Source organism: Rhodnius prolixus, unplaced genomic scaffold, assembly GCF_049639745.1.
Source record: "Rhodnius prolixus isolate KJV_2025 unplaced genomic scaffold, Rpr scaffold_2, whole genome shotgun sequence".
Classification (NCBI taxonomy): Eukaryota; Metazoa; Arthropoda; class Insecta; order Hemiptera; family Reduviidae; genus Rhodnius; species Rhodnius prolixus.
Window position 1 is genome coordinate 1,957,766 of NW_027411592.1, and position 20,776 is coordinate 1,978,541.

The 20,776-nt window shown below is 31.6% G+C and overlaps 7 protein-coding genes across 7 annotated transcripts; 2 read left to right on the forward strand and 5 right to left on the reverse strand.

The window, feature by feature from the left end:
- Positions 1–1,568: 1,568 nt before the first annotated feature.
- On the forward strand, positions 1,569–2,212 carry LOC141448744 (histone H1-like). The gene has a single exon (XM_074117327.1). The coding sequence runs from the start codon at positions 1,605–1,607 to the stop codon at positions 2,169–2,171; it is 567 nt and encodes a 188-aa protein (XP_073973428.1). The 5' UTR covers positions 1,569–1,604; the 3' UTR covers positions 2,172–2,212.
- Positions 2,213–4,193: 1,981 nt separating this feature from the next.
- On the reverse strand, positions 4,194–4,909 carry LOC141448747 (histone H1-like). Its single transcript, XM_074117331.1, has one exon. The coding sequence runs from the start codon at positions 4,876–4,878 to the stop codon at positions 4,258–4,260; it is 621 nt and encodes a 206-aa protein (XP_073973432.1). The 5' UTR covers positions 4,879–4,909; the 3' UTR covers positions 4,194–4,257.
- Positions 4,910–7,638: 2,729 nt separating this feature from the next.
- LOC141448748 (histone H2B) lies at positions 7,639–8,108 on the forward strand. Its single transcript, XM_074117332.1, has one exon. The coding sequence runs from the start codon at positions 7,682–7,684 to the stop codon at positions 8,051–8,053; it is 372 nt and encodes a 123-aa protein (XP_073973433.1). The 5' UTR covers positions 7,639–7,681; the 3' UTR covers positions 8,054–8,108.
- Positions 8,109–9,871: 1,763 nt separating this feature from the next.
- Positions 9,872–12,430, reverse strand: LOC141448746 (uncharacterized). The gene is made up of 3 exons (XM_074117330.1): positions 11,865–12,430; positions 11,514–11,718; positions 9,872–10,125 (listed from the first exon to the last, which is right to left on the reverse strand). The coding sequence occupies exons 2-3, from the start codon at positions 11,712–11,714 to the stop codon at positions 10,015–10,017; spliced, it is 312 nt and encodes a 103-aa protein (XP_073973431.1). The 5' UTR covers positions 11,715–11,718; positions 11,865–12,430; the 3' UTR covers positions 9,872–10,014.
- A 77-nt stretch (positions 12,431–12,507) lies between these two features.
- LOC141448745 (histone H2A-like) lies at positions 12,508–14,467 on the reverse strand. Its single transcript, XM_074117329.1, has 3 exons — positions 13,032–14,467; positions 12,813–12,959; positions 12,508–12,712 (listed from the first exon to the last, which is right to left on the reverse strand). The coding sequence occupies exon 1, from the start codon at positions 14,431–14,433 to the stop codon at positions 14,059–14,061; it is 375 nt and encodes a 124-aa protein (XP_073973430.1). The 5' UTR covers positions 14,434–14,467; the 3' UTR covers positions 12,508–12,712; positions 12,813–12,959; positions 13,032–14,058.
- A 1,972-nt stretch (positions 14,468–16,439) lies between these two features.
- On the reverse strand, positions 16,440–16,847 carry LOC141448545 (histone H4). Its single transcript, XM_074116955.1, has one exon. It carries the CDS (start codon positions 16,801–16,803, stop codon positions 16,492–16,494), a length of 312 nt encoding a protein of 103 aa, XP_073973056.1. The 5' UTR covers positions 16,804–16,847; the 3' UTR covers positions 16,440–16,491.
- A 3,060-nt stretch (positions 16,848–19,907) lies between these two features.
- LOC141448749 (uncharacterized) lies at positions 19,908–20,626 on the reverse strand. The gene has a single exon (XM_074117333.1). The coding sequence runs from the start codon at positions 20,587–20,589 to the stop codon at positions 19,957–19,959; it is 633 nt and encodes a 210-aa protein (XP_073973434.1). The 5' UTR covers positions 20,590–20,626; the 3' UTR covers positions 19,908–19,956.
- Positions 20,627–20,776: the final 150 nt, after the last annotated feature.

Genomic DNA, 20,776 nt, shown 5'->3' on the forward strand with positions numbered 1-20,776 from the left:
CAAAAACCCAACCTAGAAGTAGGTATTTAAGAAGTTAGCCCCCGCCCCGATCGGGTTAAAATATCAAGGCCGTCGGTTTTCATGCTAAGCCTAACTTATCTTTTTAAATGTTACAAAACTTTTGAACTTCACTGAATAAATAAAACTGAACTTTACTAACGATTACTAAAGTAAATAAATTTAAACTCAATGGTCAATATAGACTTAAATAAAAACTACGAAGGACATTGCAGATTAAAAGATCTTCATTCAAGTAAGAAACATTTATTTGGAAGATTATTTAGAAAAACTCAAGCTATAAGAATTGGTAAAAGAACATGGATTAATGACTGAAAAGTAATGTTTTGGAATATTGGAGACTCTAATGTAGACTTCGTTTATGGTTACATCATAGCTTTTATTTTTCAATTTGTGCAGCTTTCCATTCGATTTCTTGGTCGACTTTACAAATTATTCAAATTTATTAGAGCACAATGAGTAATGTAAAACTTATAATTTTAAAATTACACGACTTTATCACCTCTATTACAACTGCGTAATAGATAGTTTCGTGGCAAAATAAAATAAAACCATTTCACGCTAGTTTCACTTTTTAGAACAATATGTTGGGTCATAATTCATTACTTTTTTTAAAAAAACTAACAAACAATTGGAGAAGAATAAAATTATTACTGAATAAAAATTAAGCTTTCAACTATTATAATCTAACTTATGATCTAATTTATAAAAAATGTAATATGTTTTTTAATACTTTTTATTTTTTGGACGTTCTTGTTATTTTGATTTCAAGTGAATAAATGCAATAAATCGATTACTTAATAAACACTGAATGTACTTATTGTGGAAAAGTTCTTACGTTAAATAATCTTTTATACATAAAATCTGCATGTAATTGCCCTTCAGCTCTCCTATCCATTAATTCAACACGAATATAATAAAAATTTTAAAAAGAAATTTTGAATGTTCATAAACGAACTTGAAATGTTCATAGATTAATTTTAAGTATTTTTCCATTTATTTTTATATTTCATTCTACATTTTTATTAATATACAAGTATTTTTTGACAAGATTTTAAAAAAGAACAATTGTAATACTCTCCACCCATCTTGTCCGTAATGTGCAGAAGTCGTCTACTTAGTAAGGATAATTTCCATTTTATACAGTTAAAAAATGTACAGAAATCAATTTTAATATTGCTAGAGTTAACTTAGATTATTTCTGAAATTTGAAAATAGTTAAATATTGTTAACAATAATAAATAAAAATTGAATAATCAATGAGCACCACCAGAAAATGATAGTTTGGAGCAATGAAATTTAAAATTATGCTCAAAATGGAGTAGAATTTAAAAATAAATTATTACCAAAATAAAGTTTTCCTATCAGTGAACTTGAAATTTTATTAATTCAAGCGAATAATATCAGAAAATATTATTTAAAAAAATTAAAGTTTTGAAATACAAACACTGGAGAACGCTATCTCCCCGGTGGAAGTTATTCAACATTGCTGTCTACGTTATGGTCCGGCCCGCTATATGTTTATCTCAACGAGCCTCATTTTGCTTACAGTTTATTATATTAGATATTACCTGCGCTAAGTGAAGATGTCTGAAACAGCAGTTGAAGATTTGCCAGCAGCAACGGTGAAGAAGGGCGGCAAGGCAGTTAAGGCAGCCGGCGGTAAGAAGAAGAAATCACACTGGAAGGCTACCCATCCACCAACTTCTGAAATGGTAGTAGCAGCGCTTAAAGATCTGAAAGAACATAATGGCTCATCTCTGCAGGCCATAAAGAAGTACATCTCTTTGAATTATTTTCTGGACGCTGAAAAAATTTCTTTTTACATCCGCAAGTATATCAAGGCTGCCGTCGACGCTGGTACAATAGTGCAAACGAAAGGTAAAGGAGCATCTGGCTCTTTTAAAATGGCTGCAGGTGGTGAGAGAAAACTAACAGCCAAACCTCGTAAAGCCACTAGTCAACCAGCAGTGAAATCCGATAGTACGGTTACACCAAGGAAAAATGTGGCACGCTCAAAGAAAACTAAAAAGCCACCTACTACTCCGAAAGTACCTAAACCGAAGAAAGGCAAGTCTGCTACACCTAAAGTTAAACCATTAAAAGCAAAAGGAGTTAAAACTACCAAGAAAGGAGCATCAAAAAAGAAATAAAGAGAATTTACTTTTTAAAAGGCCCTTTTCAGGGCCACCAATTGATTCACTTGTCATCTGAGAAGCGAGTACATTGAGCCCCACCATTTTCTATTAAAAGAAGTATCAATAAATTATAGATATTAAAATATAAAAGAAACAGAAAACAAATTCTAAGTTGTATTAACAACTTATTTAAAATTTTCAAAATGTCAAATTTTATCGAAACTCCTATAGATCTAACATTTATCGAAAAAAAAAGTACTAAACCAAAGATTAATTAATAAAACAAAGTTTAACAGAAAGAAGCGACGGTATTTACAATGAATGAATTACGTTCGAATAACTTGCTAATAACTACATATTTGGTACAATTATAATTGATATATGTTACGTATACATTTTTTTTACTTCTTATAAGAATAAAAATATAAACTAGATCGAATTTTAATATATAATATCGCTGAATAGAATTCTTAATACAAGCCAAAATGAAAAAGACGGAAAACATGTATCCAATTGTGCAAAACGCTTTTATAATGAATAATTAATAGAATTATTACAGAATAATTAAATGATAAGGATACGTTTTTAATAATTTATTTAATTTTACTTAATTTAGATTTTTTACTAACGTAATAACTATTTATTTTCCTAATTTTCAGTTTTTTTTTTTTATATAAATTTCGAAAAAACGAAGTTAAACATTAGTAATTACAACAAAAAGTAACTATGGACGTATTAGCAGATATCTGGTGGAAGCTACTTGAACTAACTGATTCTCCCCCCACACATACATTTACTTATGTTTTGTGTCCTGCGTTTTTTCTTTTTCAATTAGAAAATTTACTTTATGGTGGTTTTATATTGTTGTTATAAAATTATATTGGAATTAAACTGTAATCAATTTTATTACGATCAATTTATTAATTAAATGAACTTTCCTTTCAGTGCGTGGCTGTCATGGCTGGTTATAAGCTAAGTAGTTGTAGTTCTAGAAGAGACTGATTCCTGCTTTTTACTATAATATCTTTTTTTAGGAGGGGGCAACACATAAAAATATTACATTTTTATTAAAGTATGTGTCTCCGTTTGTAAAAATTAATGGAGTAAGAATTCCGAAAACTGGGAATCAAAATAATGTAAATTGAAGTGTTAAGGATATATAAAAAACAAAGCGCGTAAAGATGTTTAGTTAAATCGAAGCAGAGAAAACTTGTTTTTCGCTCGGGTTTCCTGAAATAAATAAATCAAAGAGCTTTAGCTAATTTCCTTTAAAGAGAATCAAGTTGGAAATATGTGTTAGGTAGAACTTAAGTTCTATTCCTGGTTTGTAAACTTGAAAACGATCTACGGGTCGTAAAAAAGAGGAAGCGTCATGTTATTTATTCTTATCGAGTTACTTTCTACCACAGAATCCGAGGCCCAGGTGTGAAGTTAGAAATGTATCCTTTTTTAATCGTCATGGTAACCATTCGTTCATTATATATAATGGGCACACTCGTCCTTCCACTTAAAATATTTTCAACAAATGCACTAAAGTATTATTTTGCTGAAAAATACACTTAAAAAGCAACAACACTCCTAATCTCTCTTAATATAAGATTTCTACTAAGATGTAAATTTCATTTAATATTTTACCTTGCCAAAAAAAAAATTGAATGTCATTTTATTTCATTACTAGACCGGTCATTCAAGTGTTCCCTTTTTCTTTGCTAAATCACAATACATTACTTTTTAATCAGGCCTCAGTTAATCAAAATGTTAATTGACCTATTCATTTTTGTTTTATTTTTGAGTCGCCCATCTAGGACGCTCCTATTACATTATCAGGTAATTAAATTTACTAATATTCTCAGTTCAGGGCTACCAACCAACTCGTAAGAGCTGAAGTTAGTGTTCCTCGCACAAATTTGTTTTGGATATTTTAATAACCTCTATTAAATTACATGTAATATACTGGTTTCACTAAAACGTGAAACCTAAATTCTGAAATCCTACCAGGTTTTTAACGTCGTTTCGAACGTAAATAAGTGATCTAAATTTGGTGGCCCTGAAAAGGGCCGTTAAAATATATGCATTTATTTGAATGCTTATTGAGGTAAGTTTACTTCTTCTTAGACGCCGCTTTTTTGGCCGCTGGTTTCTTCGCCTTAGGCTTAGCCGGGGTTGATTTCTTCGCTTTGGCTGGAGAAGGTTTGGCCTTCTTTGGCTTGGGTGCCTTTGGAGTAGTAGGAGGCTTCTTTGTTTTCTTCGCCTTCGGTGCACTAGGTTTCTTCTTTGGCGATGATTTTGCCTTCTTTGCTGGTGCTTTCTTTTCAGTGACCTCCTTTTTGGCTTTGGGCTTGGAGGTAGCCTTACTGACTTTGGCGTTACTATCGGTCCCACCACCGAGCTTAAATGATCCAGAGGCACCTTTACCTTTAGTTTGGACCAACTCACCAGATTCCACTGCAGATCTGATGTATTTACGAATGAAAAATGACATTTTCTCGGCATCCACATTATACTTGGTACTGATGTATTTCTTGATGGCATGAAGTGAAGTACCTCCACGTTCTTTCAAGTCTTTTATTGCAGCAGTAACCATTTGAGATGTAGGAGGATGTGATACCTTCTTCTTTCCGGATTTAGCCACAGCCTTTTTCTTTGGCGATCCTTTTCCCTTCTTGACAGGACTTACAGGAACTGGCACTTCGGCGGCTGGCTGCTCAGTTGTTTCGGTCATCGTGCTGCGCAATAAACTACACTCAAATATGGTTGTGAGGAGTGGATTCAACTACATAAAGCAAGGGGCCGGACCATAACGTAGACACCTAGTTGTATTCGTCTTTATGGTATTCATCGAGTTCAGCAAAGTGTTCATTTGATACATTTATCAATTTTTTAAAATATATTTCATAATTTCCACATTTATTTTTAATAGATAATTTTATTATGCATAATCTCAACTTATGTTTTCAATAAATTCTATTCAAATAATACTAATTATAAATTAATAATTTTAAAAACAAATAGACAATACACCTAATGTTCTGGTCATATTAAGGAATTATTTGTTAATAACTTTTTATAGCAATAATAGAATCTTACAAAAAATTTAACATCGATTCTATATTAACTCTAGTCACAAATAAAGTCAAACATTATGTATTTTGAAGTAATTAAAAGCTAGTAATTATAAGTCAAAATTTGTAATGATATCACTTTTGATTTGGGTAAGAGAGTACTTCAACATTCTTGAATCTATTTGTGAATTTGAAAATGGGTAATATTAGAGAAAATTTGGTATTTTTCAAATTACTTAATAAACTTGTAGGAGAATTAAGAATGTTGGGTTTCATTCCTTTTAATTTCCACGAATTTATATGAGCACAGCAATGCCGTAAAAATGGGCTATACAAATAATGCAATCTTACATGATATGCAATTCCCCAGGCTTTTATTATTTTTATAATTTCATTTAACCGTAAAATGTGTATGACTTTTAAAGATACATTATTGTTTATTTAAATTTGTGTTGTTGGAGAGGAAATTAAAACTAGTTAGAATTATGGTTAAAAATGTAAATGTTAGGAAGCCATGACTGTAATCAGTACAAACTCTGGCTAAGCAGTTCAAATTTCTGTTCAAAAACATAAATTTACTAAAATATTATTTCGCTTTGATACTCATAGAATGCTGCGTCGTAAAAGTAGCTTATAGAAGCGGGGCAAATTTCGACGTACGAAATTTCTAAGCATTTTCAACAGTGATCTATTTCTTTTTCTTCAAATTTGAAATTATAGTAGTCTAGTAACTATTTTTTTTTAGTAGTTTTAACTTTAGGTAATTCTGAAGTGCCCGTACCCTCACAAATTTGAATAAATCAATTTTCCAAAGAAAAAGTGTCAAATAAATATTGATAACCTTTTACGTGCTTCCAAGGAATATAAAATTTTGATGAAACTCGTAGATATTATTTTTGAGAAAAAGTTAAAAAACTCCGAATTTAGTTTCAAAAGTGTCTTTTATTTTTTACTATTTTTATAATTGTATTTCCGCCGAAACTTAATGTTTCTTGATTAGCATAGTTTTCCTGACTAAAAAGTAAAAATTTAGTAAGATATATCTCTCCCACACTTTCGCTTGCAGTTATTATTAAACTAAATAATTTACAGATTTGTTTGAAATAATAGTGCTAGAATTAGATGTAATAGTTTGGGCAGAAATTTTGTCTTTTTTTTTTAGAAGATTGCACAACTTCTTTCTAGGACATTTTTGAATGGGGGGGGTTCTTTCGAAAGATTCATTTCAATGAAATGTTTTAAATTTTACAAAATGTTTATGTTGGTATGAGTTCAATATGTTTCTGAATTTTGGGATTATGACGAAAAATGAGTAAGGCAACCTTGAGACTGGAAATAAGAGAAATTCGTGGGAGTGTTGTCTCAGATTTTGTTTTAAAGGTTTTTGGAAGTTAAAAGTTAATCAAACGCAATGTGTGTACGAATTATTATACTGAAAAACATCGGAGTAGTTTCGGAATTCGGAAACAGATATCATTTAAAACATTTTTATGTTTCTAAAATTTTATTTACCTTAAATCATACGTTCCAAATAAAAATTTTGGTACTTTTCCATTAGCCGGGCGCAAATATCGCCAATCGTGAACCAAACGCGAGCCAAGTCAACGGAAAAAAGTCGAAAACGTTCAACTATAAACAAATATTAATTAATAGTAAGCAAAACAAGTTCAACTATAAACAAATATTAATGAATTGTAAAGAAAACAGTTTTACCCAATACTGTTTTTCGCTTGCGCCCGGCTAACGGAAAAGTACCAAAATTTGCGATGATCATAACGCTACTTGGAAAGATCATAACTCCGAAATTATAAAGTTCTATTCGCTAACTCACGAGAACATGTCATATTTTTACAAGGTAGAAATGTCATAAAGGAATTTCAATTTTTGGCCGCTGGAGAACACTTAAATTAGTTTAGCCCGCTTAGGCAAATTTTCTCACTTAATTTTAAAACTTTATTTCTTTATATTCTGAAATGAGAAAAGAGTTTATTTTTAAATGCAAACTAATACAAAATTGAAGTGGGAATATTACTATACTAGATATGATTGAGTTTTTTTTTTTTTTTTTAATTATTTTAGAATATGAGGACGGGTTCTCCAATGAAAAGATCTAAAGAGCTTAAAGATATATTTATACAATGCACCTAATGAACATTTTTCTCTATCACAAAACTAATAAAATCATGGTAGTTAAAATCAAACATGAACTTAATGTACTAGAATTTTTATCTGTTTATTACTGGTAATTAATTAAAAAAAAAAAAAATATTCTTTTTAGTTCAAAACCTAAACATAACTGAGCATATGGTGGGGATAGACGCATATGAATGAACTCAACCAACAGAATTCAGAGTGGAAGCAATCTCACTTCTCATTGGCTAGCTTCATTCAATGCATTATGGTATAAATTCTCGGCCAGTAGAGTGTCATCATTCAGTACTCAGTGGAACAACCAAGGTTAACATGCCTCCCAAAGCAACTGGTAAAGCGATGAAGAAGGCTGGCAAGGCCCAGAAGAATATCACGAAGAGTGACAAGAAGAAGAAACGCAGGAGGAAGGAAAGTTACGCCATCTATATCTACAAAGTGTTGAAACAAGTACATCCTGACACTGGAGTTTCTTCCAAAGCCATGAGCATCATGAACAGCTTTGTGAACGACATCTTCGAACGTATAGCCGCTGAGGCTAGCCGGCTTTCACATTACAACAAGAGATCAACCATCACTTCACGGGAAATACAAACTGCTGTGAGATTGCTACTCCCTGGTGAATTGGCTAAGCACGCTGTTTCTGAAGGAACTAAGGCTGTCACTAAATATACTAGTTCTAAGTAAGGAGGGAAGTTAAAATTGTTTTATAATCTTTCAACGGCCCTTTTCAGGGCCACCATTTTTTATCACTTAAAAGTATTTAAAACGAAAGTACTATTCTGGATGATTATTCATAATTAAATTAATTACCGTTATTTCTTTGCAGCCATGATGGTTGATTTTCTCTTAATTTACTTTCCATATTCAATCCACCTAATTAACTTGCGCAGTCAATTACAAAATTTCCAAGTAGTTTAAGTCCTTCCTAGTCGTTTTGTTGCAAAATTTAAGCCTGAACGCAGCTGGTTATTAAAGCTCAGTGGTGAGCTATTAACTTGCATTGCAGGTCTTAGTTTCGCAAAAAATTGGATATACATATATAGAAATGTACTCTGTAATTTCAACACGCGTAAAATGATAACATTTTGTGGGTGGGGCCCTCCTTTGCAAAATCTCATGAACTCTATTTCCAAGTGTATTTTTACAAAGGAAGAAATTATTGCTTATTTGACAGGTTGATTAAATCCTCATCCATTGATAATAATAATAATATTTATTTACAAAACTTTACATATGAACACAAATTTGAAATGATACAGAAATTGAGGTTTCAAGAGATCCATTGATCGGCTTGCTTGAAGAGTTAGATAAAATTGGATAATAGAGGCATCTGCGAAAATTTATGTTTATTTTACGTCTATTATCTAAATATTTATTTACCTCCTTACTCTCCTCGATTTATTTGTTCATTATCAAATTTAGTTACATTCATATTTATATTATTACAAATAGTAAGTAAAGTAAAGTAATTTCCTATTTTTTCTGGCGGGCTTTACGTCCAACTATCAATTAGGTTATTATTACAAATATTTGAAATGTAAGTTACTATTGAGTTTTTCCGATTCATCGCAATATTATAATTTCGTATAATTTAAATTAGTATAATTTTCTTATTTTTCAGGTCTTAGTTTTTTCAATTCACTTAGGAGGAAAGCACTATTTTGATTTACAGTCAACTCAGACAGACGGCTGTAGCCATGCCAAATATACTTTTTTAAAAAAAAACTATTATTAAATAAAGCACTACAGATGTAGCTTATTTGACAAATAAGCGGAGTTTTTTGCGTCCTATACCAGATACAATTGTGTTAAGCGTTACTAATTTCACATTCACAAAATTTTATTTTAGTAAAAAACATATTTTCACTAATTGTGTGAATTAATTTCGAAAGTGAAAGAAAATGAATAAATATTTTAATCTAAATTAGTTTTTATTTGGCTCACGTAAAGTTAAAGCAATCTTTCAAAAATAACAAAAAAAATACGTTCCGAAAAGCGTGAACTGGGATCTTCACTATCTACTTCTGATATTAGAAAACGTGCGGATACTTTCCATTATGTTGTAAACTAACTGAAACTTAAGATACCTCTAAATAAACACATTTATGTCGTTAGAATTCCTTTCTCTTCATTTATTGTCCCACTTGTCAACTAAATATTTACCAATAAATGATTCGGTTTTTTTTTTTGCTATTCATTGCTACAGGGTTACCACAGTTAACAAAATTCTGTATTTCCTGTTAATTTTCTCATTTTACTCTAAATGCACTCTCATAAAACATTGCTATAAAAATTATCATTTTCTATGTGCAATAAAGATTATTATTATTCATTATTTGAAAAACATTTGTTTGATTTGATTTTTTGAAATAAATCAGAAAAAATCCAACTACGAGCATTTTGGTAAAGAATGTCGATTGGGTGGGAATTCTCCTTCAGCTGTTACTATATTGTTCAAATTTATACAACAACCATCAATAAAGGTTCAAAATCAACACAAAGTGAATTCTTTAATTAGTTTATTTTTTACAGAAAATCGATTATTTGAGGTTACATAAAACAAAACTGGAGTTTAAACAAAATATAATGGTATTTTCGCTATGAAAATTAAATAGATACTTGTATTTTATGTAAACATAATACTATCACTGGAAACTGTCCACTCTTGGACCCTCAGCATACAATTCTTTTTTAGATCTTTCACGTTTGCGGTATTGTCGGAACCGTTCATTTCTCATTTCTTCAAATCTTGCTCTCTGTAAAGAAAATCTTACGATTAGAAGTTTTAACTCTCTTTCGGCCTTAAAATAAAATTGTGCCTTTGAAAGATTAGAAATAAGGTGTGCTAGGTCAGATTTCTGATCTAGCCCTCATCTTTGAAGATAATTAAAATTCCTTACTCTTCGATAAGCTATTAGAAATCCTAAGGTCTGCTGCATCATAGGTGAGCCATCGTTTTGAACGTTAATAAAAAAGTAAATCTAATATCGTCTTGTGAGCAAGCTTCTCTCTAACAAACCTGCCTAGTTAAATGTACCGTTTTACCATCTATATAAATGAGGTTAAATGAATTACAATTCTGTATTTAAGTAACTGACAATACTGAAAAGGCAAATTTTCCAAAGATGTTCCTTCTTTTTTTTTAATTCAATTTTGTTGATGTTTCCCGAGGGAGAAAGAAACTTGAAACTTCCCTTTAACGTGCTACTACAGTCTACTGTCCTGTTTAACCCTCAACATAATAATTGCAAAATCCTGGAGATTGTAGTAAAGCTTTTAATCAGAAATATGAATCTCTTGCATGATTTCTTGAAAACCTCCTTATATCTCAATCCAAAGTTACCAGTCGCTTTTATTTAAATCATAGTCTCATAAATTATAATGAGAGAAGCTGAGAGAATAAGTTTCTCTCAGAATTAGTGTATATTTTATTCAAGATTAATCATCAAATATTTCGCATAAAAAAAGGTTCAAATTCCATTTTTCATCTTCCACCTGGAGACTCGTTTCCCCTCAATAGCAAATCATGTAAAATAAGTAAATACATATAGATAGAAATGGGTATAGGAAATCTCACCAGACAACATGCTGGAAACTATGATACACAAAGATATAAATAAATGAAAACAACTAAATGAATTATTTGTAGAAGTGAATATTGAGCTAAAACAATAAAATAATACAAATAACAAAGTGACGACAATAGCATATAAGAAAGGAATTAGTCAATGGTAAGAGTAAACTGGATTCCAACAAGGAGGTCCCGGGTTCGAATCCAGCTGCTGGTCCTTTGATTTTCTCTTCTTCGGAGCTTCTTACAGTTCACCTTAGTGATACTTATATTTTAGTAAACATTCCGTTACGACAATCCCGTCCGCTACTGAAGCCCATGTACTCCTCAGAGATCAGACCAATTACTCAGATGATTAATAATTCTTTTGCCAATGTAAATATTAACAGGAATATATAAAATAAAATGAGGGGAAAAAATTATTATGGCTAGACTTTGTACATAAAGACTAAAACCCAGACAGAAGCTATGTTCACGATCATTACAAAAGGCATTCCCAGATTCTTGTAAAACAGATTTATTACCAGAATACGTGATAATGATTTTTAAAAATGAAAATACTGAAGCACTTACCTGTTTTTTTAATTGAAAACATTCAATGTAATCTTTCAATAAGTCAGTACATTTTTCGTTAACACCTCTAACATTACCATAAGCTTCTAGACAGTTAATGGCTTTCATTTCCATTTCAGCACATTGTCTGGTATCTTGATGGGTTAATAACGTACCCACAAGATCTGAGAGAGGGTTCTTGAAATAAGGTGGAAATGGCATTATCCTGTTAACATATTAGGCAAAGTTAGAATGAAATTATATATTTAACTAGGCTATGATCAAACATTCAATTTCACTTTTTTCTCATAAATTTCTTTATTTACATCCTACTCTAAAAGTATTAACATAAACTTCATTCTAATGACTTACTTAGAACTAAGAATGATATAAGTTCTTATTAATTTTTAGAAAGAAGGTAAATGAATCATGTTACCAGCTGTAACAGTGATGCCTCTATTTTGAATTAACAATCTATCAAATATTAAAATAATTTCACTTAAATTTTTAAATAACTTTTCCTCACTACTATTCTTAAAAAGTAAAAAGAAGACAAGAATGACATAAGAACGAATTTTTTTTGGAGAAGTGAGAAAAATTGCTTTATTTATTCCATTTTTTCTATGCAATATATTGGTAATTGTAGACATAATTTGGTCATCTCAGAATCACATACAACATTAACAAATAGATATACCGCTTCACTACACTTCCATTGATGCAAATCTGTTTTAGTAATCATGACTCCTTTAAAGGATACTAAATCTTCTACAGATATAACACATTTGTCTGAAAACACACGCACCTTAAAATTCTATATTCCTTTTTCAACGATTCAAGAGTAGAATATGAATGCATTTTAATGACTTTTCCTAAGATTTAAAGGCTTTGACATGGAAACAAGTCCTTAATACTGTAGTTCATTAATTTAAACATCAAGATTTCACAAAATATCAAAAAGTCTAATACTTACCATCCATCATAGATGCCTTTGTGGTGTCTTTCATGATCTCAATATTATGGTGCTCTAACGCGAAGTAATATTGGAAGGCATCTTTTAAATATACATAAATAAAATGTGGCCCTCATCAACAGAACCATTATATGAAAATGAGAAGAATCCAGTTCTTTTGATGCTTTACAACTGGCCTACGTAACAGATAATGAGACCGCAAATGACATTTTCCTCATTTACTCTCAAAATTAATTTTTCTACCAATCTGCAAAACAATTATAAATCACAACTTGATTAATTTTCACTTATAAAATGTAGAAACTAACCGCTTTAGTGTACCAAAACAAATTTTAAGTAATACTAACCTTTCAACGACTCGAAAACAGTCCAATTTCAGAGCGACTTTCTTTGTTGACATCGACCTTTTTTATAAAAAAACAACTGTTTCTTTGCCAATTCATTGATTTATTTTATTCCAATAGTTTCCAATGACCAAAAATGTTGATCCAAAGCTGTGGAGTGTCAGTTTAGAAATAAAATCACTATCCTTATAGTTCATTTAGGTAAGAATTTCATTTACTCACCACAGCTTCCACTAAAATTGGTTGTTAGTTACAACTTCTCTACCGTCCTGTTTTTTGCTGCTTCATTTCATTATAAAGCTAGTATCATTTAAGGGCTAGTATGAAATTCGTGTGGCTGTCATATAGTTCACCTGAAAAATCGATGATGTTGCAAACTACCACGAGCACTATCAGTAAAGATAATTTTCCACAACACCAACTATTTCTAGTACCATCTTGGTATCTAAATCCTTTAAAATCCATAATTTCCTTTCTACTTAATATTCCAGCTTCTTTACAATTAATTAATTTACAAAGTAATTTTGCAGGTGTCATTTCTCACTCTTGAAACCAGTAGATTCTATTCGAAGAAATTTTACCTTATTACAAATTAATTACTCCTAGATCCTACTTCTGAAAATCTGTAGTGAATTTTGTATTAAACGAAACACAAAAATTGTCTTAGAAGTCAATTCTCCCATAACAAATTCAGCAAAAAAACACTAACATTCAGTGTTCTGTCACACACGTCCACTTCGCTTACGAAATACTACTAATTAATACCTAAGAGTCTCTTCTCTAACAGCCATTCTATTCATAAAGCAGTGTTGCCAGTTCAGTAACCATATTTACCCCAACCAACTACGGTTCTACTTAAAAGTTTCGTTGATATTGTTGGTGGCGCTCCTCCACTATAGCTTGGTTTATCCTGTCGTGACAGAAGAGCCACAACATTGTCACTGGCAGCCATTACAATTGAATTGCACTGCGCAGACACCTTTTTGTGCTTCGTATGACTGCTGAACAAATCATGATGCCTCAGCAGTAAGCACAAAGCGAGTTTAAGAAGCCTCTGGGTTATGCCAGAATTCAAGGTTGGCCTACTCATCTAGTACGGTTTTACAATAGTTTTACATAAGTTTTGCAAGTGAGCTATTATTTATGAATACACGTGTAATACGAAGTAATCCAATTTAGTTGACAAGTGATTTTTTTTTGGTGGCCCTGAAAAGGGCCGTTGAAATGTGTGTTATCAAAGGAGACTAACTTAGGAACTCTTCTCAGTCTTCTTGGGCAACAAAACAGCTTGAATGTTAGGTAGTACACCACCCTGAGCAATTGTTACTCCAGATAGCAGCTTGTTCAACTCCTCGTCATTCCTGATGGCTAGTTGTAGATGTCGTGGGATAATTCTGGTCTTCTTGTTGTCCCTAGCAGCATTTCCTGCCAATTCCAACACTTCAGCAGCAAGGTATTCCATCACGGCTGCCAAGTAGACTGGGGCACCAGCGCCAACTCGCTCAGCATAATTGCCTTTGCGGAGGAGACGATGAATTCTTCCAACTGGAAACTGCAATCCAGCTCTAGATGATCTTGTCTTCGCCTTTCCCTTAGATTTTCCTCCTTTGCCACGTCCAGACATCTTTATGTGTTTCTGTTGCTAATGGTACTAGAACACTGATGAAATAGAGGCTACAAGCAGAGTTTATATAGGCACAGAGCTGCAATTTGATTGGTTACGCTCGTTTCGGTACAACACTGCTCCTGGTGTGATTGAACTGCAGTACTACGCTCTCTTTTTTTGGGGGTGGGGGAAACTAAGCTTCCCCTATATTTAATGCTGTTTGTATTCTTGTGATTGTTTTTACAGAACAATATACATATGTACAATTTTCATAATTTAAAAGTTTATTTTCGTTGGTTTTTTTATATATACCGACGCCAGCCGTAAAATAGCATGATATTGATAATCTTTTTTTTTTAAATTGCAAGTTTTTTAAATGCACTTTTTATACATGTCAAAGATTTTGACAAATAATATATGTATTTATTAAATATTTAATTAAAGTATATAAAGAGTTAATTTATTTCTGAAAGTACAATTGCAAAAACATACTCTGATAAAGCACGCTCACATTTTGCATAATACTCTATGATAAATCTATATCTACATATTTATCTATTTCTATAATCTATCTCATAAACGATCTATTTTTGAGTTACATAAATAAAAAGGAATTCATTGTTCATTCAATTAAAATATGTAGTACATTGTCGGAATCAAAATGAATTAATCACTTAACTACAAATTAACAAAACCATAAAGTGGAACACCATTTTTATTATTAAAAAAAAATTATTGTGCCTTTGCTGAGACTCACCTTTCTCACCTAGCATTAATGACAATTATTTCAGAAAATAAAAAAATGAAATTTAATTTGTTTATAAGTACAAAAGCCAATGACTCAACAATATTTTACTAAGGTCATGAACATCAAACTTATACTCATCCTTTTAAACTTCTAATATGTTTTACATGTGGATGTTTTTAACACAGTTTTTCCTTTAAAATTATCTACTTGAAATTTTATTAGATATTTTCAACCAAACGGGGAATTTTTAACTTAAACTTAAAAAGAATTTGTATTGTATCAAAATTATCTAATCTCAGATCTAGTCGTTTCGGAAATGTTCTCGTCTAGTAGCTTCTAAATTATTAACAGTGAGGAAGGCTACAGAGTAAAAGTATATTATGCAAACAAAAGTCATATTTGTTTTTATAATGTTTTCGTTACTTTTATTACAATTTTAACAGCAATTATTAAAGTGGAATTAAGCGTTTCTTTCTGTTCACAAAAAAAAAAGAAATTCACAAGGAAACACGCTACAGTACTTAGCCTCAATGGACACTAGGTGGCAACACTGTCCTGTGATGGATGTAGCCAATAAAATTACAGCACTACTTTGATGGTGTCTCAATGTAAAACGGAAACAAAGAAGCCGATAGATAACAACGTGAAAAAGTTCAAACAGAAATTAAAAAACATTTTCCATTTGAGATTTTTTCTGAATAACCAGCTAATTCTAGATGATACTTGGCCTACAAATTAAACAAAACCGAAAACATCTCTTACCTCTGATCAAGTTTATTAGTCTGGTATGCACATAGTGAGACGCGTAAGTTAATGCCCTTCAACTTTTAATTTTCACCAAAATTGACAATAATTTATTAATGTTACATCAATTACAAATTTATTAAATTAGATTAATAATAAAAATTTGTAATTGAATTATTATTTAATAAATTTAAAGATTCAAAAGATTAATTTTTATACATACAACGACCCTAAAACAATATTTTTCTCTAATATTAAAAATATATATTTTTGAATGGATGGTAGACGAGACTTAAAACAATTAGGATGCCAATGTTTGAACTTATTCCCAAGGCCGGTAATTTTAATAGGTAATACTAAAAGAAAAATTGATTTGTAAATATCTTAAAATTCCTTTGAGTTGAGCATAACGTGTATATATCAACACCTGGCGTTTCATTGGTTATGTAGGCAACTAGAGTCCGCCAGTGCGAGCTGCCCACCTACTATGAACTAACTCAAGCGGTGTTAAAAGGATTCTAAGTGATCTTAATTTGGTGGCCCTGAAAAGGGCCGTTGAAATAGGTAAGTTTGTTGGTTACATTTTAGCCTCCAAAACCGTACAGAGTTCTTCCTTGACGCTTAAGGGCATACACAACGTCCATAGCTGTGACTGTCTTCCTCTTTGCGTGCTCAGTATAGGTGACAGCGTCTCTGATTACGTTCTCCAGGAACACCTTCAACACACCTCGAGTTTCTTCGTAAATCAGTCCAGAGATACGCTTTACTCCACCACGGCGAGCGAGACGACGTATGGCTGGCTTAGTGATACCCTGGATGTTGTCACGCAGTACCTTCCTGTGACGCTTGGCTCCTCCTTTTCCTAATCCTTTACCGCCCTTGCCACGGCCTGTCATGATGTATCTTGTTCAGAGACTTGAGAGTTACTGTTAACAGGTCATGTTCTGAGACCCAATTTATACTCTCAAGCGGTACCCCCACTCTTTTTTCTATCGCAAAGGGGGTTTAAAAGCTACGGTTATTATCGAACACTAACGTACTCTACCGACTGGCCTAAAAGCTGGAGTAATTAATTTTAGGACTCTTAATTTTTTTTTGCACTTATAATCACGTTAAAATACAATTTTATTTTTATGTATTCATATTTTTGTGTAGCCTTCATTTTTGAAGTAGATTTTTTGGTAGGAACAGATTATAAATCGCTCCTCGTGGCTTAGTATGTTGTTCGTAAACAACTTGAAAAAATAATTTTAACCAATTGTTAAGTAAATATTTACTATTCAATGAACATAAGGCGGATACTAAGTTCGCAAACATAAATGTACTAAAATAATATTTTGTTTTGTTTTAAAGAACTTGAATTAACACGAGGGAAGAACGTTTTGTAAAAAAAATCTTTCTTGACAGAGATATATACAAATGTATCCAAAATTTGCTTTTATTAATTAAAAAACTGAGCAATTTAATGTAATACTGACGAAGATATAACTTAAATTACATACTTAAGAATTTGACGACGTGATGCTTTGATTGTTTTCTGGACAAATTCGTGATGTCCAATTTCATGGTGTTTTAAACATTTTGATATCCTAGAAGTTGTTAGAAAATTATTTAATAATAAGGAGGCATCTCATCAAGAAGCCAAGGTATTTTCTAAATTGTCGTATTTGAACACTGCGGATGAATCGCTTACATTTAATTGCCCAAATTTTCCCTACCACATTCAATGCATTAAGTAATCAGATGTATGTATTATATAAAATACAAAACTTATTTTATAATCTGTTTTATTTAAAATTAAAATTGTTTATTAAAAAATTTATTAGACGTCCAACAAATATTCAAGAGACATTGTCTACGTTATGGTCCGGCCCTTAGTTTATTAATAAAGATATGCGCAAAGTTACGTTTTAACGTTACTGCGCAGCACAAGCTGCCTGTAACAGTTAAACAACCTGTGAATCCTCTTCGACTGTCGTCAAGAAAGCCAAGGCTTTGTTTATAACAATTTTAAAATCTGGTGGGAACACCCTGTAAAATCTATTCTCGGACAATAAATTTGGTAGTTTTTTTTATTTGTTGTATTAATCATCCACCAAATATATCTACTTTATGATCCGGCCCTTAGTGTATAAGTTAGGATATAGTTTTTAAAAAAATGTGTTAGTTCCAAAATATGGTGAGAGTAAATGTATATATAAATTATCAATTTATTCAGTAATTTACATTCTGTATATCTAAGCATGTACCATAAAAAAATATGGAAGATATATCAACTAATACAATAGCATATCAAGGATTCAAATTAGCAAGGAATCGGTCCAAATAAAAAACAATAACTCGTATTTTTTGCCCATGTTTAAACTAATATATTGCCTTCTTCAGGGCGTGGCTATGCGAGTTGGTTGAGTGACAGAAAACTGTAAATTCGTAATTATAATTTCAAAATACAGTAGTGATAGTAATAATAATACTTATTTACAAAACTTTACATATGTATACAAATTTGAAATGATACGGAAATTAAGGTTTCAAGCTTAGCGCCTAGTACTATTTGAGCTGACTCGGTCCAATGGAACGAATCTAAAGGTGAAACGAGTTTTTTAAAAAAATTAAGGCATTTAAAATGAAGATAATTAATGCTGAAGTTACTTAGATTTTACACTGAAATACAAATTTTAATTGACTCAACGCTATCGTGCAGAAGTCACTGACATATTTTAACTTTAAAATCAATCCACATGACCATAAAACCTGACATGCTTGGAGCATAAATTCTGATTTTTTTAAAATACTGTCAATAATTTTAAAATAATAAAAATATTATTTATTTCATATCGATATGTGGAAAGCTCTATGTTAACTGAACTGTAGATTTGCACATAAAATAAAGTAAACAATATCATTAGAAAATTATTACCAAAGTCTCAAAGCTTAAATATTTTAAATTCACAGAAAATTACCATTATAATATTTCTTAATGAAACATGTTAGATATGAAATCCACTGAAATCAATGAAGTTGAATCATGAATGGTTTAAATCCTTTTGAATCTAGATTCGGTCCTTTTATCGTTCACTGACTCTAGCCAATGGAAATACACGCTATCAACTCTGGTTTTACAGTCATGTAACTCCACCTGCACACTAGATCATTATTATATTTTTTTAAACTTTCTTCATATTTTATAATAATTACGGATAGAAACAATTTTTAAAATCAAAATTATCTTAAGAATCTTTTTTTTTTGTATTCTAATAAAACAAATATTTTATTAATAATAAAAAAATTCTTATAGTGAATGTTTGTGAAAAAGGTAATAAGAGTGGGGGATACTGCGTAGTAAACAAGTTAGGTAATACAATTTTTTGGCTGCTTTACTTAACCATCTTTAATTTGTAAAATTTAAATATTTTGAATCCTTAAAATTCCATTCTTAATAATAGATGAATATTTCTTTCTTTATAAGTAATTATCTTTTTGTTTTTAAGGTTTAGAATTCTTCTCTTAGGGGAATAATGTTCATACCCATCTTCGATTCCCTATCTTTCGTTTAATATAATATGAAAAATATTATTTTGTTGTATGTTTAGTGGATGTATTGTATATTCTATTTATTATATATTTTATGTTCATTGTATGTATACTTCTGTGAATATACAAACGGTTCTCTTCTAAGGTTACTAGAGAGGTGGGGAAATATGAGACTACATTGTTAATTTTATATTTATTAGAGTAATTAAGAATTTATATTTTTTATAACTTTTGACATGTTTAATCACTTGCATAACATGTACGAATGTGTACAAAATATGTACTGGACTCTGTGAACAAATTAGATTCTATCTAAAACTGATACAAGTCCACCAAATCGAAAGGATAACTCGTTTTGCTCATCACTAGCACATACGTAACCCCTGGAACTTTTTCACTTCTATGAAGAAGACATAACTTGTTGGTTTGTTCATGCATTAAGTAAATTTTAAGTGATTTAACTTGGTGGCCCTGAAAAGGGCCGTTGATAATTAAATTAACAACGTTGCCGGTATTTATTTCTTTTTTGGCGCAGCTTTTTTCGCTGCTGGCTTCTTTGCTTTTGCCTTGGGCGACGCTTTCTTGGCTTTGGTCGGTGTAGCCTTTTTTGGTTTCGGTGCTTTTGGAGTGGTAGGCGGTTTTTTGGTTTTCTTCACTTTCGGTGCTGCTGCTGGCGCCTCCTTCTTCTTCACTACGGCGGCCTTCTTTTTACTTGCTGGTGCTTTTTTCTCAGTTGCAGGCTTTTTAGCAGGTTTAGCTTGCTTAGTAGTGGTGGTGGTGGTCTTCTTTTTGCTTTTAGCAGTATTGTCAGACCCGCCAAGTCTGAAAGAACCTGCGGCACCTTTGCCTTTAGTCTGCACTAGTTCTCCCGTCTCTACCGCTGATTTGATGTACTTTCTGATGAACAGCGACATTTTCTCTGCATCAACATTATATGTTGTACTGATATATTTTTTGATCGCTTGCAATGATGATCCGCCTCTTTCTTTCAAATCCTTAATAGCAGCAGTTACCATCTGTGACGTAGGAGGATGAGATGCCTTCTTATTAGCAGTCTTGGGGCCAGCTTTCTTCTTCGGCGATGCTTTAGCCTTTTTACCGACTGTTGGAGAGGTCTCCACTGCAGGTTGCTCGGTTGTTTCAGTCATGACTCTCAGTGTGTAATAACGTCATCTATGTAGCATTGCGCACTCTATCCACATTTATAAGCTAGGGGCCGGACCATAACGTAGACAACGTCTCATGAGTCTTCGCTGGCCGACTAATAACATGCTTCCAGTGTTCATTACTCGAAGTTTTTAATTTTTAAATAAAGTTTTTCAAAATTTATGACAT

Bases quoted from the DNA above. Each gene is read 5' to 3' on its own strand.
- LOC141448744 (XM_074117327.1), top strand. From the start codon at position 1,605: ATGTCTGAAACAGCAGTTGAAGATTTGCCAGCAGCAACGGTGAAGAAG.
- LOC141448747 (XM_074117331.1), bottom strand. From the start codon at position 4,878: ATGACCGAAACAACTGAGCAGCCAGCCGCCGAAGTGCCAGTTCCTGTA.
- LOC141448748 (XM_074117332.1), top strand. From the start codon at position 7,682: ATGCCTCCCAAAGCAACTGGTAAAGCGATGAAGAAGGCTGGCAAGGCC.
- LOC141448746 (XM_074117330.1), bottom strand. From the start codon at position 11,714: ATGCCATTTCCACCTTATTTCAAGAACCCTCTCTCAGATCTTGTGGGT. The intron at 10,126-11,513 runs GTAAGTGCTTCA...TTTTCTTTACAG, and splicing joins GTTTTCAATTAAAAAAACAG to AGAGCAAGATTTGAAGAAAT.
- LOC141448745 (XM_074117329.1), bottom strand. From the start codon at position 14,433: ATGTCTGGACGTGGCAAAGGAGGAAAATCTAAGGGAAAGGCGAAGACA.
- LOC141448545 (XM_074116955.1), bottom strand. From the start codon at position 16,803: ATGACAGGCCGTGGCAAGGGCGGTAAAGGATTAGGAAAAGGAGGAGCC.
- LOC141448749 (XM_074117333.1), bottom strand. From the start codon at position 20,589: ATGACTGAAACAACCGAGCAACCTGCAGTGGAGACCTCTCCAACAGTC.